This window comes from Artemia franciscana, chromosome 10, assembly GCF_032884065.1.
Source record: "Artemia franciscana chromosome 10, ASM3288406v1, whole genome shotgun sequence".
Classification (NCBI taxonomy): Eukaryota; Metazoa; Arthropoda; class Branchiopoda; order Anostraca; family Artemiidae; genus Artemia; species Artemia franciscana.
In genome coordinates, this window is record NC_088872.1 from 44094921 (window position 1) to 44116496 (window position 21576).

The following is a 21576-nucleotide window of genomic DNA, read 5'->3' on the forward strand; positions in this document are numbered from 1 at the left end:
TTCTGCTTTTGCTGTCAGAAGAAATAGACACACATAATAGTAATAAAACACAGAAATTTCGAAAAATTAAAAAAATTGCCTTCTAGTAAAAAGAAAAACGATATGGACAAGGTTCAGCCAAAGTATTCAGCTAGTATGCAAAGTATAAACCTATTATTTTTAGAAAAGTATTTTTGTGGCTAATAACCTTCGCAATTTTATTAATCTTTAGTTTCGTAACGAAAGGGTATATTTACTTAAAATAAGCATAAAAAAGCACTGGTGTAACAATTAATTTTCCATTACTAACTAATTTAACTAAGATTCAAAATGCTCGTAATGGCATCAGAAATAAAAAAGAAGTTGTATCACATTTATATGTTATATTCAGAGGCGTAAAAAAGTTTGTATTTGGTAGACGAGCCTTGTTAAATTTTTTAGTGCTCTTCTCATAACATAAGTAAAGAAGCTTATTTCCTTCCTTTTTAGCAAATAGAGTTTATTTAAGGATTAAATAATAAAAAATTCAACTGAAAATAAAGAACAGCATTAACATTCAGAACGAACAGAAATTTTTACGTGTATAAAAGGGTTGATCCCCTCCTCAGTACCTCGCTTCTCACGCTAAATTTTTTCAGAACTTTTGAAAAAGCTTCTTGCTCCAATTAAACGGCCCTTGTGGTTCAAGAGTCGTTCTTAAGAATTTGGGATAAGTAGTCAACTATAGCATAAAGAGCAAGTTATTGAGGAAGGGGGCAACTCCTTGTATACAGGATAACCTCTGTTCGTTTTGAGTTTTAATGCTGCTCCTTAGTTTCAGTCATTTTTTTTTAATTAATTTTCAACTCTTTTTCAAGTAGAGCCGTTTTTCAATCAGGCATGAAAATTTCCCTCCTCTCACGGAAAACTCATCCATTAGAAGTTCCTTCCATGTATACTACCCCCTCCCTCCTTAGAATTCCTTTAGACAATTCCATCATTGTTGAAAATCTCGCTCAAGGGCTATAGGGGTCATACTATTACCAAAGGCATAGTTGTTGAACCTTTTAGCTATTTTGAACAAAATGGCTGTCTCAAATTTTTATCAAATTACTTTGGAAGAAAAAGAGGCTTGGGAGGGGAAATTGTTGCCCTCTAGTATTTTTGGTCATTTAAAAAGGGCGTTAGAACTTTTGATTTCCAATCAAGAAAGTCCTCTCCCGATCTTCTATAATTATTGATTCGATACGATTTACCCCTGGGATAAATATATAAAAAAATATATAAATATATAAAAAAAAAACAACAAATAAACACGTATCGGCGATTTTTTTCTGGCAAAATATGCAAAATTCCTCATTTTTCTATATAGGAGCTTGGAACCTCTTCAATAGGGTTCTCTAATATATTGAATCTCATGATCTGATTTTCATCTAGATCACTTTATTTTTTTATTTTTATCCCCTTCAAAAATTGGGCAAATTTTTTCAGGCTCGTGACTTTTGATGGATAGTATTAAATATAATGAATCTATATTTTTTAATCGGCATCAAAATGAGATTCTTTTGATGTATCTATCAAACAGTTCGTGGTAACGAACTGTAGTAAGGAGCGATCCGGCTCAATAGTAACCAAAACTCTAAAAAATTGAATTTTGATATCTGTAGCTACATCAAAAGAATCGCATTTTAATGCTGATTTTAAATATATAAGTTTCATCAAGTTTAGTCTTACCCATCAAAAGTTACGAGCCTGGGAAAATTTGCCTTATTTAGGAAAATAGGGGGAAACACCACCTAAAAGTCGTAGGATCTTAACGAAAATGACACCATCAGATTCAGCGTATCAGAGAACCCTACTGTAGAAGTTTCAAGCTCCTATCTACAAAAATGTGGAATTTTGCATTTTTTGCCAGAAGACAAATCACGAGTGCGTGTTTATTTGTTTGTTTTTTTTTTTGTTTTTTGTTTTTTTTCCCAGGGGTCATCGTATCGACCAAGTGGTCCTAGAATATCGCAAGAGGGCTCATTCTAACGGAAATGAAAAGTTCTAGTGCCCTTTTTAAGTGACCAAAAAAATTGGAGGGCATCTAGGCCCCCTCCCACGCTCATTTTTTCCCAAAGTCAACAGATCAAAATTTTGAGATAGCCATTTTGTTCAGCATAGTCGAAAATCATAATAACTATGTATTTGGGGGTGACTTACTCCCCCACAGTTCCTGGGGGAGGGGCTGCAAGTTACAAACTTCAACCAGTTTTTACATATAATAATGGTTATTGGGAAGTGTATAGACGTTTTCAGGGGGATTTTTTGGTTTTGGGGGTAGGGTTGAGGGAGGGGGCTATGTGGGAGGATCTTTCCTTGAAGAAATATGCCATGGGGGAAAAAATTCAATGAAAAGGGCGCAGGACGAATCTGGTCACGTTAGAAAAAAACGTCAAATTCAGAGCTTAATATACAATGCTGGGTGTTCGGAGCCTCTCTATTATGGAGTATAATTTGAAAATAACACAACTATACGAGCGATAAAACATATATACCACAACCATAACTCAACTAACGAAAGAACTGCTAAGAGATAACACAACTATAAAGCGAAAACAGGTGAAAACTAACGGGAAAATAAACGAACTAAGAGGTGGAAGGGGCCCAGAGAAAAAATATAATCCTTTTTCAATTTTGAGCCTAACTTCCGCAAAGGAGTAATAATGTCAGAAGCCCCGAAATACCGAATTATTTCCTTTTCAAACAGTTCGTGGTAAAGAACTGTAGTAAGGGGCGACCCGGCTCAATAGTAAACGGAACTCTAAAAAACGGAATTTTGATGCTAAAAGATACATCAAAAGAATCGAATTTTCACGCTGATTCTAAATATATAAGTTCCAATTAATTTAGTCTTTGTCATCAAAACTTACGAGCCTGAGAAAATTTGCCCTATTTTGGAAAAAAGGGGGAAACATCCCCTAAAAGTCATAGAATCTTAACGAAAATCACACTATCGCATTCGGCATATCAGAGAACTCTATAGCAAAAATTTCAAGCTCCTATCTAAAAAAATGTGGAATTTCATATTTTTTGCCAGAAGACAAATCACGGGTGCGTGTTTATTTGTTTGTTTGTTGTTGTTTTTTTCTTTTCCCCAGGGGTCATCGTATCGACCAGGTGGTCTTAGAGTGTCGCAAGAGGGCTCATTCTTACGGAAATGAAAAGTTCTAGTGCCCTTTTTAAGTGGTAAAAAAATTGAAGGGCAAATAGGCCCCCTCCCACGCTAATTTTTTCCAAAAGTCAACAGATTAAAATTTTAAGATAGCCATTTTGTTCCGCATAGTCGAAAACCATAATAACTATGTCTTTGGGAATGACTTACTCCCCCACAATTCCTGGGGGAGGGGCTGCAAGTTACAAACTTTGACCAGTGTTTACATATAGTAATGGTTATTGGGAAGTGTACAGACGTTTTAGCCAAAAAAAAAAAAATTAATATACTAATTTCATTTCAATAATTTATGTGCGGAGAGCCAAAATCAAACATGCATTAATTCAAAAACATTCAGAAATTAAATAAAAAAAACTAGTTTTTTTAACTGAAAGTAAGGAGCGACATTAAAACTTAAAACGAACAGAAATTACTCCGTATATGAAATGGGTTGTCCCCTCCGCAGTCCCTCGCTCTTTACGCTAAAGTTTGACTCTTTGCCACAATTCTACTTTTTAAAACAATTAAAAACTTTAGCGTAAAGAGCGAGGGACTGCGGAGGGGACAACCCATTTCATATACGGAGTAATTTCTGTTCGTTTTAAGTTTTAATGTCGCTCCTTACTTTCAGTTAAAAAAACTAGTTTTTTTTATTTAATTGTTATCAAGGCTCAGTTTTTTTTAGACTTTTGGTTACTAGTGAGCCACGCCGCTCCTTAGTTCCAGTTTGTGACCACGAACGGATTGATAGAAGGAAAAACCTACAAAATAAAAACAAACAGAAAATGATCCAATTTGGGAGAAACTAAGGTAAAAATATATAGAACCAGGGATTTTGAAAGAGGAGTTGCCAGAAGCTTGTCCCTCCATCTTATTTACCCCCAAAGATTAATCTTGATAAATAATATTATTTTTGCTTTATCATTCTTTCAAAGATAGAATTTTATGTCTGTTTGAAGTATGGAAAGGGGGTAGTTGCGGCTAAATCCTAATTTTGTAAATGCTAAAGTGTCTCTTGAATTTCATTGCCCATGTTACGGCAAAGAATTAATTTTTCTTTTCTTGTCATCCTTTTTGATGCAATTAGTATCCGGGAATTTTGTAGCCAGACATTATAGAGTTATTGAGTTTGCAAGTTAAAGACACCATCCCTGACTCTTCTTAATCTCTAGTTGGCTCACGATCTTATAATTCTGGCTTGAAAAAGACCATGAAGTCTTAGATTTTGAAAAAGTAACACGTGGCAGTCAGAGAATTTTAATTTGGCTCATATGCTCAACAGTTTATACTACCTACTCAAACTAAATCTAAAAGATGTTGTTCCAAATTTTGAAGGATATTGCCCCCTCCTTAACCATTTGCTCATTAGGCTAAAATGAAATAGTTTGCAAGTTAAGCTATCTTTAACTTGTTCAACAGTTTATACAACCAACTCGAATTGGAAAAAAATCTAACGATTGGATTAACAGTGCAAAAGTGCAAACAGGACACATGGGCATGCATTTCTTGTTGTTTATATAAATTATTCTGTGTTTCTTATGATCAATTATTAAATTGTTTTCTTACTTGTTGGAATAGAGCTTTATGCTCTATGAGGTTTGTTAGATATTTATTTATTCATCATAAATATAAAGTTTCCTTTCCGTCTCCAGTTCTGAATCGAAATTTAAGGCAATTTATTCCCTTAGATTGGGTCGTTTAGTCTTGATAAAATCCAGAAATTTCACTTTTTTCAATAGTTGGAAAGGATCATATTACATTGAATATATCTTTTTTCAACTTTTTTTCCTTTTGTTGTTAGATTTTCCTTTTTTTGCTACTAGCAGATGCTAAACACTATGCTAAATAGTTTATTCTCTTCCCATTTGAGTTGCTTATATTCAAAAAAGTTTAAAATCTCAGATTTTTTTAACCTTTCACAAGCAGCCTAAAATGACAAAGCCTCCACACAGTTGCATTTTTTTTAATGTGTACTACATCCTTCATTGTACTATATTTTAGCTACATCCTATATCCACATAGCTACATCCTGAATTATACTACTTAGCTAGTATTTATGTGAAGTGAAAATGCAACATTTCACTTTGCCAAAGCAACGTAGTTTTTTGTGTTGCAAAATAATAATTTTGATTTCTATGTCCAAACATGTCATTTTTTAGATCAAAGAAACGCGGGATGTAAGTAAGTCATTTATAATATTCCCTTTGGGGGCACATTGCTTTTCAACCGCTCTCAATAAAACAAAATAAAAAAACGATAAAACGAAAAAGACACACCCCTTTGCAAATACATAACATAAATATTTTTTTCTACCCTCTGCCAGAATTTAGAATTTACACAAAAAATCACTTTTGAGTTAAGTATGGATCTCCCTTGATTTCGATACGGCGATTCCAATTGGGCAGTAAGAATTTATCTATCTGTTACGAGATACTGAGATACTTTCTAAGGCAAAATCTAGTATCTACACAGGATGAACCTCATTTTTCCGTTTTACAATAACCAAAATTAGTACGGACGTATTGGAATTATTAAGCATAGTACTTAAGTCGGTAAAATTATAGCAGTTCATATATCTAGCTTACCAATAAAGTGAATATACCACTCGATTCCTTTTTTATGTTCTTTACGAATATAATAATCGCTTCTACCGTAAATTCAAATTTAAGCACTTTTTAACCTAACCTAATCTAATCTAAACTAACTTTATTATAAATAAGTTTATCTCTGAGACCATGGAGCATTATTTTTTCGAAAACGATAGAAAAAGAGGGCACTGAGAAAACGTAGTATTATTTTGTGGAAAACGAGCGACAACTCATACTTTAATTGCAAATTCGTCATTTTTAGGAGTTCAAAAAGTGCTTAAATTTGAATTTGTGGTAGAAGCGATTATTATATTCTTCCACTTTATTGGTAAGCCAGTTATATGAACTGCTATAATTTTGCCCTTGAGTCTTTTATTAAACGAAGTAGCAATAACAAGACACTTCGGAAACTTATCGAGATAACTCTCCATCTTCATTTGTTTCTCTCGCCCCCCTACAAAAAAAAATACTATTTTGTTATTTCCTCGAAAACTTGAAAAATGCAAAAACTAGATTTTGGCAGAGGACAGCTGTCAGAATTTATAGCCGTTTTCTACCATGACAGCTAATTGGGATACCATTGGTGCTGATTTAGCCATGGAGGAGCGTATTAGATATAGCGGTGTTGCACCATGACAGCCAAGTAGAATGCCTTTAGTGCTGACTTAGCCATGATGGTGCGTGTTAGGTATAGCTGTGTTTCACCATGATAGCCAAGTGGGATTCCCTTGGTGCTGATTTTTATTCCTAAGACATTAAAGATTTTTGTTGTTTGTTTTTTACCGTAAGTCTACTTTTGTCGAAGTAGTAAACCCTTCAAAGCGAGTCAGCCGCTGATACCGATGAAAATCATTTATTTTTAACAAAAATAAGGTTTTCGTATATTTTCTTTGCTAATGGTCAAAAACTTACTCCAAACTAAATAGTAAATTATGAAAGAAAGTATTTTGGACTACTCAAAGACCCATTTCTTGAAATTTGTCTTCAGTGGAACTAATAAATATTTGAAACCCAAAAATTTTTCATTCAAATTTTTTAAATAGCTAAAATGATAATTTATCTCTTTTGCTTAAAAACATTTTGTTTAAATCCATCTCATAATCTATTTTAGCAAGCCATAAATTTAGATGCTGCTAACATGAAACTACTAAACAAAGTCATGAAAAATTGTCACAAGACATAAGATCTTTAGAAGACAACTTTTCTCTAGCTAAGATTACACTTACTGACATTTTTTTTATCAATACTCTCTTTTTAATTACTATTATTTGGCAAGTGTTTAGATATTTACTTTCGTTCTAAGTTCAGAATCTTTCCTGGAGTAAAATTTATCTTTAGTCTCGCCTTACTCAATTTCCTGATGCCATAGGTATGCTCACAAACCCATCTTTTCCGCTTTTTTTTTTTTTTTGCCTAAGTAGTAATTTCGCAGAGTGGAAGTAATGTTACTCTGTGGCTAAAAGAATCGGTAAAGCATTCTAAAAGCTAAAGAGGCGGACTTTTCCATCGCTTTTACCTCGAATTGGCCAGTAAATTTGGTCATAATTGTCAAGTTAAATGACAATCATTCTTGGGAAGAAAACATACGTTACCTTTATCAGTTTCCAAATATCGTTCCTGCACTTAATGCTGCTTCTTAAGATAGCATACTTATTGCTGTACTTGAGAGAATATGGCTGTCAGAATTTCAAAATGATCATACCATCTTTTATGACCTAGAAGAATTTTGTTCGTAATATATTAGAGACGAAAGTCAAAGATATAGCTCATGACTTACGGTTTTTTAACACTACGCCCTAGAATCTTTCATATTAGCATAACTTAAGACTTTGCATCATTTCAAATTATGTAATTTTAGAGAGTTTCGTAATTTGTCCGCAACATAGGCAGTAGACTCAAGCTCTATGTAGAATTTTACGCTACATACGTTTAAGTTAGGTTATGAAATTCTCGACATAGAAAAACAAAATGAAGTTTCTAAACTAAAAATTAATTAATTTTGAAAATGTGTTGTTTTCTAAACTTAAACATTCCAAAAAAAGGCTTTGATGCTTGGTCAGGACTTGAAACCATCTATGTTCTATTATTTTTGAACTTAGGGTGAATTTTTTTGTTGTCCTTTTTTTCAAAATTACGGTGTAATTTTGGATTTTCACTTACGGTGAGAGTGTTGATTTTAGGCGATAATCATAGTTATTTCATAGATTTTTACGTTAGTCTAACTTGAAAAAACATGTTTACTATATGTAACGAAACAAATGTTAACCACTTAATATGGATAATTACGTATATAGTACGAAAGCTGCTTTTTGGTTGACTCCTGGACCTTTTAAAAGTTATAAGTAACCAGGAAAGTAACACTTCAATTTTAAAACTTGATAGAAATTAATTTAAAACTATCGCAGCTTTCACAAACCCGATAAATTACACACCTTATAAACCTCTTCTTATCTCCGCTTTGTAGATATTCTTCACACCTTATATACCTCTTCTTATCTCCGCTTTGTAGATATTCTTCAAGCAGTCTGATTGCGTGTCCTAGAGTCATCTTTAAAGTAGCCTCGAAAGGTTTAATTAAAAACATAGGAAATACTATATTTATCTACTTCCTCTCTAATTTACAGTATCAGCAATTCGTCTTCCGTCACTTTTTCACACCTGAGGCTACTGAACGTCTTCAGCACTAATGGAATCAAGTCAATGAAAAAAGCTTTTAGATTGACAGTTTTATTGCTTTACAAAGCTAAATTGCTTTAGAAAAGATACATACCGATTGTAGGATTTTGTCTGATTGAATAACAGCCCCAAACATTCACTCTTTTACTTCTACTACTAGTATAGTTTGAAAGATGTTATTTTAACCCCTTAGACTGTGGTTTGCTTAAGCTCTGAGACCATTAGAGAATCGTTTTTCCTCCTCTTAGACTATTTTTCCTATCTTTATGCTAATGGATTGGGTTTGTCAATTTCAGTCGGTTACGTTACGGATTTGCAGTCATTGAAATTGTTTTCTTCTGTTTATTTTTCTTTGGCGCTTTCACTCAGGTTCGCCTGGTTTGTTAACTTCAAAGAACGTTTTCCAAAAAAAGATACTTTAAAAAATAATTATGGAACTACATTTAACCCAAGAGGAGCATAAAGTAAGTCAAGCAATATATAAAACAGGAAATAAACACAAACGACTATCAATGAATAAATGGTACCCTAAACGTGCAGAAATTATAGTAAATACTTAGGTTAAACCTAAAAGGAACAGAATTTACCGCAAACAGTAGCAGGGGTAACGCCACCTAGGCCATGTAAAGACATGGGTGTCATTTTCACTTAACTGAAAACAATTTTTACTTCGAGAATAGTGTTGTTTTTTTGTTTTTTTTTTGTTTTTTTTCAAAACATCAACGAGAACAACACTTCTCAAAAACAAAAGAACTAACGAAAGTAAACTGACTGTTAAGTAAATTAATTTCAAACAACTTTTTCCACAACAAAGTTTTTAAAAGAAAAGTAAAGAGCTTCGTTAAACCAAAAAATAAGCAGAAGTAAAGTCAAATAGTCTTCCAAGCGTAAAACTACCAAACATCACCATCAATAAATAAATGAAATCCAAAACGAACAGAAAATACAATAAATAACCGGGTCAAATTCAAAACGAACAAAATTAACATGATTAGTGATAACAAGTAACAACAGCCATGTCTTCTCAAGATCAGGATGTAATTTGCACTTTACTGAAAACAGAAAACATTTTAAATGTTTTCACTTTTATGATTTTAATAAATTAAAATTCTTTAAACTTGAAGGAATAAATACCAGTAGGCTATATGTACATTAAACTGACAATCAACGGTCATTTCTTTTCTGTTTTTTTTTTCATAACCAGTGACACCAAGACTCGAACGCCTGACCTCAGGGTTTCTAACCACACGGCTAGGACTCGGCAAGGCTGAACAAAATGACTGTCTAAAAACTTTTGACTGGGTGTGTTTGGAAAATGAATAGGCTTGGGAGGAAGCCTGATTGCCCTCCAATATCTTTTGACTCTTAAAAATACCACTAGAACTTTTTTATTTAGTACAACACCCGCCTAACTATTCCTTGGAAGCTTTACATTCACTACAACAGTAAATGATGACCTTGATAATAAATTTAAAATTGGTTCAGTATTTCTAGATTTATTAAAGGCGTTTGATACTTGTGACCATTCGATCTTATTAGAGAAAGTAGAAAATGGATGCATTTGCGGGAATGCGCTGCGGCTTTTTGCTTCTTATCTTAAAGATTGAGTCCTGTTTTGTGAAACTGGAGGTTCATCAATAGATCATAAAGTAGGATGTGGAGTCTCACAGGGGTCTTCCTTGGGATCGGTATTGTTTGCATATATTTAAATTATCTATACTTAGCAATTGGTGGGCTGTATAGTGAAATTGGAAGGGCTGAAGACAACGGGGCTCTAATCAAGCGTTAATTCTGTTTGCGGATGATATTTGTCTTAGGCGGCAGCGAGAACAGAAAGTGAATTAATAACTATGACAAGAAATGGTATGTCAAGAAGAAAAAAGTGGATACTGTGCACATATCATGCATATTGTGTCTTGATTTTGTTGAATATCCCCCTTACAGCCCCCTTAAAATTTTACAATACCCTTAACCTTTTAGGAAGCCCAGGGTTAAAAATGTCCCCCATCCTTAATGTAAAATTTAAAAGTAAACAATTGGCATCTTACGCAGCCTAAGCTATTGCCAAAAAGGCACTGGCGGGTAATGTCATTCAAGGAGGTCTAATTAATGGACTTTTCGACTATTTTAAACAAAATCACTATCTCGAATTTTATGGGATGTCCTTGGAGGTGGGAGGGGACAGGTAACGAGGACATAGGAGGGAGGCTGTTTGTCTTTTAGTCACTTTTGACTCTAAAAGGAGCAGTAAAACTTTCTATTTCCAATTAAATAAGCCACTTTCAAATTTTATGCTACAACTCCGTCCACAAGAGTGGCCTGGTGAAAGAAAAAATACTTAGGATCACTACCTTTTCATAGGCAGCGCTATTACGCTGCATATAACAGATTACTAAACCAGGAGTCTTGCTGTATATTTTTTTCTATTTTATTGATCGATAAGAATATTTTTTCTTGAGGAATTTTATAGAATAATTATATTTTTATAAGCATCATTTGAAAATTTTTCACTCAATAAATAATTTTTGACAAATCTTTTAACGGTAGGCACACCCAAACATAATTAGCCTGTTTTACACATTAAAACTAAATAGTGAAGTGAACAAATGACCAAAAGGTTGCTAAATATTCGGTATTTAATTATCTTTTGTTAATTTAGGACTGGCTGACTTGTTTTTGTAGTCTCTTAGATGTATTGCTAAGAGCTTGGTCACAAAAACGTAAAATAAAAATAAAAGAAGTAAAATTAAGACCTGCCACATCGAGCAAGACTTTTCAACTCTACCAGTGCCAGTTAGTGCCAAACAGTTCGTGGTAACGAACTGTAGTAAGGAGCGACCCGGTTCAATAGTAACCAAAACTCTAAAAAACGGAATTTTGATACCAATAGTTACAGAAAAATAATCGCATTTTAATGCTGATTTCAAATATATAAGTTTCATCAAGTCTAATCCTACCCATCAGAAGTTACGAGCCTGAGAAAATTTGCGATATTTTAGAAAATAGGGGGAAACATCCCCTAAAAGTCACAGAATCTTAACGAAAATCACACCATCAGATTCAGCGTATCAGAAAATCCTATTGTACAAGTTCCAAGCTCCCATCTACAAAAATGTGGAATTTTGTATTTTATGCCAGAAGACAAATAACGGATGGGTGTTTATTTGTTTGTTTGTTTGTTTTTGTTTTTTTTTCCCAGGGGTGATCGTATCGACCCAGTGGTCCTAGAACTTTGCTAGAGAGCTCATTCGAACGTAAATGAAAAGTTCTGGTGCCCTTTTTAAGTGATCAAAAAAATTGGAGGGCACCTAGGCCCCCTCCCACGCTCATTTTTTCCCAAAGTCGTCGGATCAAAATTCTGAGAAAACCATTTTATTTGGCATAGTTGAAAAACCTTATAACTATGTCTTTGGGGACGATTTACTCCCCCAAAGTCCCCTTGGGGAGGGGCTGCAAGTTACAAATTTTGACCAGTGTTTGCATATAGTAATGGTTTTTGGGGAGTGTACAGACGTTTTCAGGGGGATTTTTTGATTGGGAGGGGGGTTGAGAAGAAGGAGTTATGGGGTAAATACTTTCCATGGAGGAATTTGTCATGGGGGAAGAAGATTTCCATAAAGGGGGCGCAGCATTTTCTAGCATTATTTAAAAAACAATGAAAAAATAAATATTCAAAAGTTTTTTCAACTGAAAGTAAGGAGTAGCATTAAACATTATAACGAACAGAAAATATTACGCATGTAAGGGGTTCACCTCCTCCTAATACCTCAGTCTTTAGGCTGACGAGAGGTATTGACGAGTGGGTGAACCCTCTCATATACATAATAAAAACGTACGAATATAGAAGTTTGTTACGTAAGCTAATTCGTAAGTTACATATATCTTTTACTAATGAAAAAGTTCGTAAAAAACTAAAAGTTCTAGTTGCTTTTTAAGTACCCAAGAAATTGGAGGGCAACTAGGCCTCCTCCCCCTCCTTTTTTCTAAAAATCATTCGATTAAAACTATGGGAAAGCTATTTAGCCAAATAAATAAATATGCAATTTCGCTTAAATTATTCATCTGTGGAGAGCCGAAATCAAAACAAGGATTAACTAAAAAACGTTCAGAAATTAAATTAAATAAACAAGTTTTTTTAACTGAAAGTAAAGAGCAATGTTAAAACTTAAAACGAACAGAAATTACCCCGTGTATGAAAGGGGCTGTTCCCTCTTCAACGCCCTGATCTTTACGCTAAAGTTATTACTGTTTTAAAAATTAGAGTTGAGAGAAAGAGTCAAACTTTAGCGCAAAGAGCAGGGCGTTGAAGAGGGAAAAGCCCCTTTTTTTGCCGTAGCAAAAGACGTGTTTTTTTGCCGTAGCAAAAAAACAGCAAATTTGCAGTCTCCGGTATTCGTCGTCATTACCTCTAGGATTCGAATTGGCCAGAGGGGATAGTCCGCAAATTTGTCTAGTAATAAATGACCGATTTTAATGTTCGCAGGATTCATGCCTAGTAAATGAAAGATTATAAAGTGAAAGAAACTTATCTTTCCGTGTGGGCCGAGCCTCACTAATGTATCCAAGTGAACAATCAGTCCAAACTGTGCGAGGTCGGCCCAACTGCTAATCCTTCTCTACACTAAAAAGTGTAATTAACGCGCACGCAAATTATATCCAATTCTCTCTACACACCACACTTGGCTATCGTATCTAATTTTCTCAATTCAAAACGCCAAAAATCTTATTGTATGATAAATTCAAGTATCAGATTGCACAATTTCTGTAGTCACTGAATTAATTCATGGCTAAGATATCAAGTTCAAGCAATTCAAAAGTTCAAACAGATGTAATCCCTTTGAGAGCTAGTTCAATACTGCAGCATATCAGTATACTGCAGGCATCTTCTTTGAATTAAATTCATTCTTTCGGTAATCTCGGTTATAATGTTTTTTTTTCTGATATTATGAGAAATAGAAACATTCAGATCGAAATAAAGATTTTTAATTTTATGAATGGCTTAAGAATATTAAGTGGAAACTTTCAGGGCATGATGAGGGGGATGTACTACTGACGAGAAGGCAATATGCGCATACTTCCTTATATGAAATTACTCCGTATATGAAAGAACTTTTCCTCTTCAACGCCCCGCTCTTTACGCTAAACTTTGGCTCTTTCTCTTAACTCTACCTCTTACAACAGTAAAAACCTTTAGCGTAAAGAGCGGGGCGTTAAAGAGGAAAAGCCCCTTTCATATACGGAGTAATTTCATATAAGTAAGTATGCGCATATTGGCCTTTCGTCAGTTGTACATCCCCTCATCATGCCCTGGAAGTTTCCACTTAATATTCTTAAACCATTCATAAAATTAAAAATCTTTATTTCGATCTGAATGTTTTTATTTCTCATAATATAAGAAAAAACATTTTAACCGAGATTACCGAAAAAAATGAATTTAATTCAGGGAAGATGCCTGCAGTATACTGATATGCTGCAGTATTGAAATAGCTCTCAAAGGGATTACACCTGTTTGAACTTTTGAATTGTTTGAACTGGATTCCTTAGCCATGAATTAATTCAGTGACTACAGAAATTGTGCAATCTGACACTTGAATTTATCACACAATAAGATTTTTGGCGTTTTGAATTGAGAAAATTACATACGATAGCCAAGTGTGGTGTGTAGAGAAAATTGGATATAATTTGCCTGCGCGTTAATTACACTTTCAAGTGTAAAAAAGGATTAGCAGTTGGGCCGACCTCGCACAGTTTGGACTGATTGTTCGCTTGGATACATTAGTGAGGCTCGGCCCTCACGGAAAGATAAGTTTCTTTCACTTTATAATCTTTCATTTACTAGGCATGAATCCTGCGAACATTAAAATCGGTCATTTATTCCTAGCCAAATTTGCGGGCTATCCCCTCTGGCCAATTCGAATCCTAGAGGTAATGACGATGAATACCGGAGACTGCAAATTTGCTGTTTTTTGCTACGGCGAAAAACACGTTTTTTGCTACGGCAAAAAAGGGGCTGTTCCCTCTTCAACGCCCTGCTCTTTGCGCTAAAGTTTGACTCTTTCTCTCAACTTTAATTTTTAAAACAGTAAAAACCTTAGCGTAAAGAGCAGGGCGTTGAAGAGGGAACAGCCCATTTCATATACGGGGCAATTTCTCTTCGTTTTAAGTTTTAATATTGCTCCTTACTTTTAGTTAAAAAAACATTTTTTTTTTAATTTAATCACTGGTAGAGTCTATGTTGACCAAAGTACACGTACGACTCTTCTGAATTTTGACCTCACTAGACAAATTTCTGCAAACCTATGCGCTTTTCTACTAGGCGACACGTGTCCCACGGCCGTCTTTGCACTCAAAATTAAATAAAAAGAACAAGTTTTTGTAACGGAAAGTAAGGAGCGACATTAAAACTTAAAACGAACAGAAATTACTCCGTATATGAAAGGGGGTTTATCTCCTCAACGCCTCGCTCTTTGCGCTAAAGTTTGACCCTTTGTCTTAACTCTACTTTTTAGAACAGTAAGAAACTTTAGCGTAAAGAGCGGGGTGTTGAGGAGGGAAAGCCCCTTTCATAAACGGAGTAATTTCTGTTCGTTTTAAGTTTTAATGTCGCTCCTTACTTTCCGTTACAAAAACTTTTTTTTTATTTAATTACTGGACGTTTTTAAATTAATGCATGTTTTGATCTTGGCTCTCCGCACATAAATAATTAAAACGAAATTTGCATATTAATTAATTGCAATTAATCGGAAGATTTTGAGAAAAAAGAAGCGAAGGAGGAGGCCTAGTTGCCCTCCAAGTTTTTGATTACTTAATAAAGCAACTAGAGCTTTTAATTTTTTACAAACATTTTCATTAATAAAAAAAAATACATAACTTACGAATTAACTTACGTAACGAACTTCTATATTCATATGTTTTTATTGCGTATATGAGGGGGTCCAACCCTCGTTGATACCTCGCTCTTTACACTAAAGCTTATATTGTGTCCCAATTCCTTAAGAATGACCTCTGAATCACGAAGGCTGTAGAATAAATAGTTGAAATTGCTAAAAAGACTTTAGCGTAAAGAGTGAGGCATAACGAGGAGGTAAACCCCTCATATGCGTAATAATTTTTGTTCGTTTTAAGTTTTAATGCTGCTCCTTACTTTCAGTAGAAAAAGCTTTTCATATTTATTTTTTCATTGTTTTTTTTAAATAATGCTAGAAAATCCTAAGCCCCCTTCATTGAAATTCTCTTCCCCCATGAGAAATCAGTCCATAGAAATATCCTCCCACGTAAACCCCCCTCAACTCTCCCTGCTAAACCAAAAAAATTCCCCTGAAAAGTCTGAACACTTCCCAGTAACCATTACTATAAACAGGTCAAATTTTTCAATTTGCAGCCACTCCCAGGGGGACTGCGGGGGAGTAAGTCATCCCTAAAGACATAGTTATGAGATTTTTCGGCTATGGTGAATAAAATAGCTATCTCAGAATTTTGATCTGGTGACTTTAGGGAACAAATGGGCGTGGGAGGGGGCCTAGATGCCCTCCAATTTTTTTGGTCACTTAAAAAGGGCGCTAGAGCTTTTAATTTTCGTTAGAATGAGCCCTCTCGCAAGATTCTAGGACCACTCAGTCGATACGTCGCCCCAGGGGAAAAAAAAAACAAAAAAAAAAAAAAAAAAATAAATAAACACGCATCCTTGATCTGTCTTCTGGCAAAAAATGCAAAATTCCACTTTTTTGTAGATAGGAGCTTGAAACTTCTACAATAGGGTTCTCTTATACGCTGAATCTGATGGTGTGATTTTCTTTAAGATTGTACGACTTCTAGGGGGTGTTATCCCCTATTTTTTAAAATGAGGTAAATTTGTATATTTAAAATCAGCATTAAAATGCGATTCTTTTGATGTAACTATTGGTATCAAAATTCCATTTTTTAGAGTTTCATTTACTATTGAGCCGGGTCGCTCCTTACTACAGTTAGTTACCACGAACTGTTTGATCTCCCTTTTTGCCTAGAAATATACTGGTTTGAATTTACTGAAATGAGTAAATATTAAAGACAGAACATCGGTGGAACAAGAAATAAATACTTTTCTTGAACTGCGTTATTCAAGAGATCCAAAATGTGAATTGAGTTAAAATATAAAAGAAGGGTCTTGCTGAAAGAGCAAAGAATTACGGCTGAAGAAATCAAATAACGGTCGTAGGGCATATTTTGAAGAAGCTGAAGCAGACGAGTTTTCCCAGTTAAAATTGCATATAAATTCCTTCTATTATGATAATAAGGTTTAATTTTTTTTTATTTATTAATATTTATTACAAGTGAAGTTTTTCAGTTTTCGTAGACTTTACTATTTCATAGCGAAAGCATTTTGTATACATTTTGTGATATTTTTGATGTCTTTTTAGTGTAAGAAAATATAGTATCTTTTCCTCTTAGACATTGTCATTATCGATATCAATTGATAACATCAATGTAAAGGCTCCTGTAGTATATTAAATAAAAAAAACTAATTTTTTTAGCTGAAAGTAAGGAGCGACATTAAAACTTAAAACGAACAGAAATTACTCCGTATATGAAATGGGTTGTCCCCTCCGCAATCCCTCGCTCTGTACGCTAAAGCTTTTAATTGTTTTAAAAAGTATAATTGTGACAAAGAGTCAAACTTTAGCGTAAAGAGCGAGGGATTGCGGAGGGGACAACCCATTTCATATACGGAGTAATTTCTGTTCGTTTTAAGTTTTAATGTCGCTCCTTAATTTCAGTTAAAAAAATTAGTTTTTTTTTATTTAATTTCTGAACGTTTTTGAATTAATACATTTTTGGTTTTGGCTCTCCGCACATAAATTATTAAAATGAAATTTGTATATTAATTCTTTTTTTGGCTAAATGGCTTTCTCTTAGTTTTGATCAGACGATTTTGAGAAATAAGGGGTGGAGAAGGAGGCCTAGTTGCCCTCCAATTTTTCGGTTACTTAAAAAGGCAACTAGAACTTTTAATTTTTAACGAACGTTTTTATTAGTAAAAAATATACGTAACTTAAGAATTAACTTACGTAACAAACTTTCATAACCTTATGTTTTTATTATGTATACCAGGGGGTTTGTACCCTCGTTAATACCTCGCTCTTTACACTAAATCGTAAGTTTTGTTCCAATTTTTTAAGAATGACGCCTGAATCAGAAAGGCCGTAGAATAAATAGTTGAAATTACTAAAAATACTTTTGCATAAAGAGCAAGGTATTTATCTCCTCCTAAATACCTCGCTCTTTATGCTAAAGTATTTTTAGAACCCCTCATATGCGTAATAATCTCTGTTCGATTTAAGTTTCAATGCTACTTCTTCCTTTCATTTGAAAAACGTTTTCATGTTTATTTTTCATTGTTTTCTTATAGTAAAGCTAGAAAATCCTGCGCCCTTTTCATTGAATTTTTCTTCCCCCATGACAGATTCCTCCAAGGGAAGATCCTCCAACATAGCCCCCTCTCCTCAGCCCCACCCCCCAAAAAAATAAAATCCCCCTGAAAACGTCTTTACACTTCCCAATAACCATTACTATATGTAAACACTGGTCAAAGTTTGTAACTTGCAGCCCCTCCCCCAGGGATTGTAGGGGAGTAATTCATCCCCAAATACATAGTTATTATGGTTTTTGACTATGCTGACCAAATGGCTATCTCAGAATATTGATCCGTTGACTTTCGGAAAAAAATAAGCGTGGGAGGGGGCCTAGATGCCCTCCAATTTTTTGGTTACTTAAAAAGGGCACTAAAACTTTTCATTTCCGTTAGAATGAGCCCTCTTGCAACATTCTAGGACCACTTGGTCGATACGATGACCCCTGGGGAAAAAAAACAAAAAAACAAACAAATAAACAAAAAACAATTTTCCTAAATAAGGCAAATTTTCTCAGGCTCGTAACTTTTGATGGGTAAGACTAAACTTGATGAAACTTATATATAAAATCAGCATTAAAATGCGATTCTTTTGATGTAGCTATTGATATCAAAATTCTATTTTTTAGAGTTTTGGTTACTATTGAGCCGGGTCGCTCCTTGCTACAGTTCGTTACCACGAACTGTTTGATTCCTTATAATCTTAAAAAAGTAAAAACGTAATGCATCTAAAGTTAATTCTATTTCACACAAGGTTTATGTTTTGGTCTGCACCTTGTTTTTTATTTCAGGTGAGCATCCAGCAGCAATGCAGCATGGATCAGCAACGCCTTCTGCGTCAAGTTTAATTGTAATTATAAGTATTTTGATGATACTTGTGACAAGTTTGTGACTTAAAAAGGATCAAGAGGTTGGCCATTATTTTTATGAAAGAGAAACACTATCCAGGAAAGATTGTGTACATATCATGGATAGGATAAACAATAAAAAGCTGAAATTTGTGAGAATTGAAATGGTTAAAATATATAAGAATTTCATGTTTGAAAGTGTTTAATCTGTAGAACTTTAGATAATTATTTTTTGTTTATAAAAGTGAAAGATTGAAAGAGTTTTATTAAGTTGAGAAATTAAATATATTAGACTTGGTAATATAATCTACAGTTTTTTGTTAGTTTAAGAAAACAAAGACCTGTTTTTTTTCTCTTTAATTGATTTTCCATTCAATTTTTTGTTCCCTTAAAAAGGGCACTATAACTTTTAATATCCGTTAGAATGAGCCCTCTCGCGTCATTCTAGGACCACTGGGTCGATACGATCAACCCTGGGAAAAAAAAGCAAAAAATCCAACCAACAAACACTTATCCGTGATCTGTCTTGTGGCAAAACACACAAAATTCAAAATTTTTATAGATAGGAGCTTGAAATTTCTACTGTGGTGTTCTCTCATACGCTGAATCTGATGGTGTGATTTTCTTTGACTTTTAAGGGGTGTTCTCCCCTATTTTATAAAATAATTGAAATTTTCTCAGGCTCGTAGCTTTTGATGGGTTAGACTAAACTTGATGAAACTTATATATTTAATATCAGCATTTAAATGCAATTCTGTTCATGTAACTATTGGTATCAATATTTCGTGTTTTAGAGTTTTGGTAACTATTGAGCCGGGTCGTTCCTTGCTACAGTTCGTTACCACGAACTGTTTGATATGTTATCACAGGTAATTTTAATTATGATCTAACTCGTTCTGAATGCACACCTTCTGAAACTGTTATAAGTATGCCACCTCCTTCATTCTCATTTCTTAGAAAGAACAAGGACTTTACATACATATCACGGGCTAGCACTACGTCAAATCTGGACCAAGTACTGTATTCAGGCAGTCCAGTTCAATGTGCGATAGTATAGGACGATCGGGCCACCAGAGACCATCTCCCTATATGTGTCTCAATACCCGTCGTGGGGACCAAACCTGATAATTCTCAACCCAAGTAGTTCTTGAAGAAGATGTGGAGTAACTTACGTGTACCAGAATTTCGTGAGTGTTGCGATCGTATCCTAGTGAAACTGAAGGTTCCATACCATCCGTTACAGCCAAGTATCAACCTAAGTGAAAATAAGTTAAGGTTACAACTAAACCTGTACTGTGAGCAAATAATATATGTACTGAAATGTGCTCATAAGGTGGCGATTCCAGTGAGGCGGATACGTTGCAAGAGTGAGAAATGCAGGTGGTCTAACCCAGTTCTATGTCGGCCTCTGCTACGACGAAGTGGTGGCTGTGGCTCTGGGACGAGTGCGAGAGGCCAAGGACTGGGGCTGTAAGTACGGTTCGGATTCTAAGAGAATATTTAGGGATGCTCTGCAGGAGCATCTAGCGGCGGTCAAGTCGATTACTGCCGAGAAGATTGTAAATAACCCTAATTACCTTTGAAGTCTCGCCCTCTTTCTGAGAAGCAGAACCATGAGGGCCCTGATAGCATCCCAAAGTCCGAGTGGGTTGCCCATTTCAAAAGTCAGTTTTAAATGACCCTAAATTAGAATTAGCGCCTCTGTAAAATAAAAATGGCTTGTCTTTTGTCATTATCAAAAACATAACACCGAACATTTGTTTCTTTAACAAAAGATGATGCATTACCAGGCTTTTGGCTAACCTCTTTATAAACTCAAAGGTCGTTATTCACATCTGTTTCATCGCTAGGAGCTTTTATAAAATGTAAAACTTCGACTTTTGCACTGGCTTGTCTTTTGTCATTATGAAAAACATAACGCCAAAACTTGATTTTTAAACAAAGGCATGGTAAGTATTGATGACCTTATCCATCTCAAAATCCCAACCCAACTATCGTAACTATCATTTTTAATTTTAGTAAGTTTTGACTCCACTGTCGCTTATTTTCTAACCCCATTTTTCTTTCTTCTTCATTTGGACTTTCCTTATTTCAGACAAGTTTTTACAATTTCCTTTGCTTTAACTGCTTTTATTGGTCTAGTTTTAACGCCAAATCCTAATTTTTGTAACAGAGGCTAATGCAGAATTAGGTTCTTGGCTAACGTTCTTATAAACTCTAATATCGTCATTTATAGCTATGTCATCGCTTGGAGCTTTTATAATATGTCGAACTTTGACTTTTACCCCGGCTTGTCTTTTGTTATTATAAAATACATATCGCCGAAACTTCATTTTCAAATAATGGCATGGTATGCATTGATGACCTTATCCATCTCAAAATTCCAAATCCAATTATCATAACTATCATTTTCCATTTTGGTAAGTTTTGACTCCACTATCACTTATCTTCCAATCCCATTTTTCATTCCTCTTCGTGTTGGATTTTCATTATCACGGACAATTTGCCAATGCCCATTGCTTTAGCTGCCCTTATTGGTCTAGTTTTAAATGAAGGTCAGGTTGTAGATTTGTTGATTTTTTACGTGGAGGGAAAAAACTTTTTTCTCTTCTAACGAATTACCATCTATAACACTTCGTCACTTTTTGTTGTTTTTTTTTTTTTTTTTTGGTCTACCTTTAGATCAATTTTTCATACTGATTAAAAAAAAGTTTTTTTAACTGAAAGTAAGGAGTGACATTAAAACATAAAACGAACAGAAACTATTCCGTATATGAAAGGGGCTTTCCTCTCCTCAACTCCCCGCTCTTTATGCTAAAGCTCAACTCTCTCACAACTCTACTTTTTAAAACAACAAAAAACTTTATAAGTGCTTCTTGTACTGTGTACGTTCAGCTAAGCTTTTGTTAGAACCATTTTGCTCAC

The 21576-nt window shown here is 34.5% G+C and overlaps 1 protein-coding gene and 1 long non-coding RNA gene across 2 annotated transcripts in view; one reads left to right on the forward strand and one right to left on the reverse strand.

Moving 5' to 3' along the window:
• The window catches only part of LOC136032230 (zwei Ig domain protein zig-8-like), a 196307-nt gene extending 177350 nt beyond the window's left edge, over positions 1 to 18957 (forward strand). Inside the window, exon 6 of the mRNA XM_065712449.1 lies at positions 18595 to 18957. Within this exon, the coding sequence (XP_065568521.1) occupies positions 18595 to 18695 (101 nt within the window). The 3' untranslated portion in view covers positions 18696 to 18957. The remainder of the gene's footprint in view (positions 1 to 18594) is intronic.
• Positions 1 to 21576, reverse strand: part of LOC136032231 (uncharacterized) — a 250742-nt gene that overhangs the window by 153981 nt on the left and 75185 nt on the right. The window contains exon 2 of the long non-coding RNA XR_010618687.1: positions 7335 to 7457. This is a non-coding gene — a long non-coding RNA (uncharacterized LOC136032231). The remainder of the gene's footprint in view (positions 1 to 7334; positions 7458 to 21576) is intronic.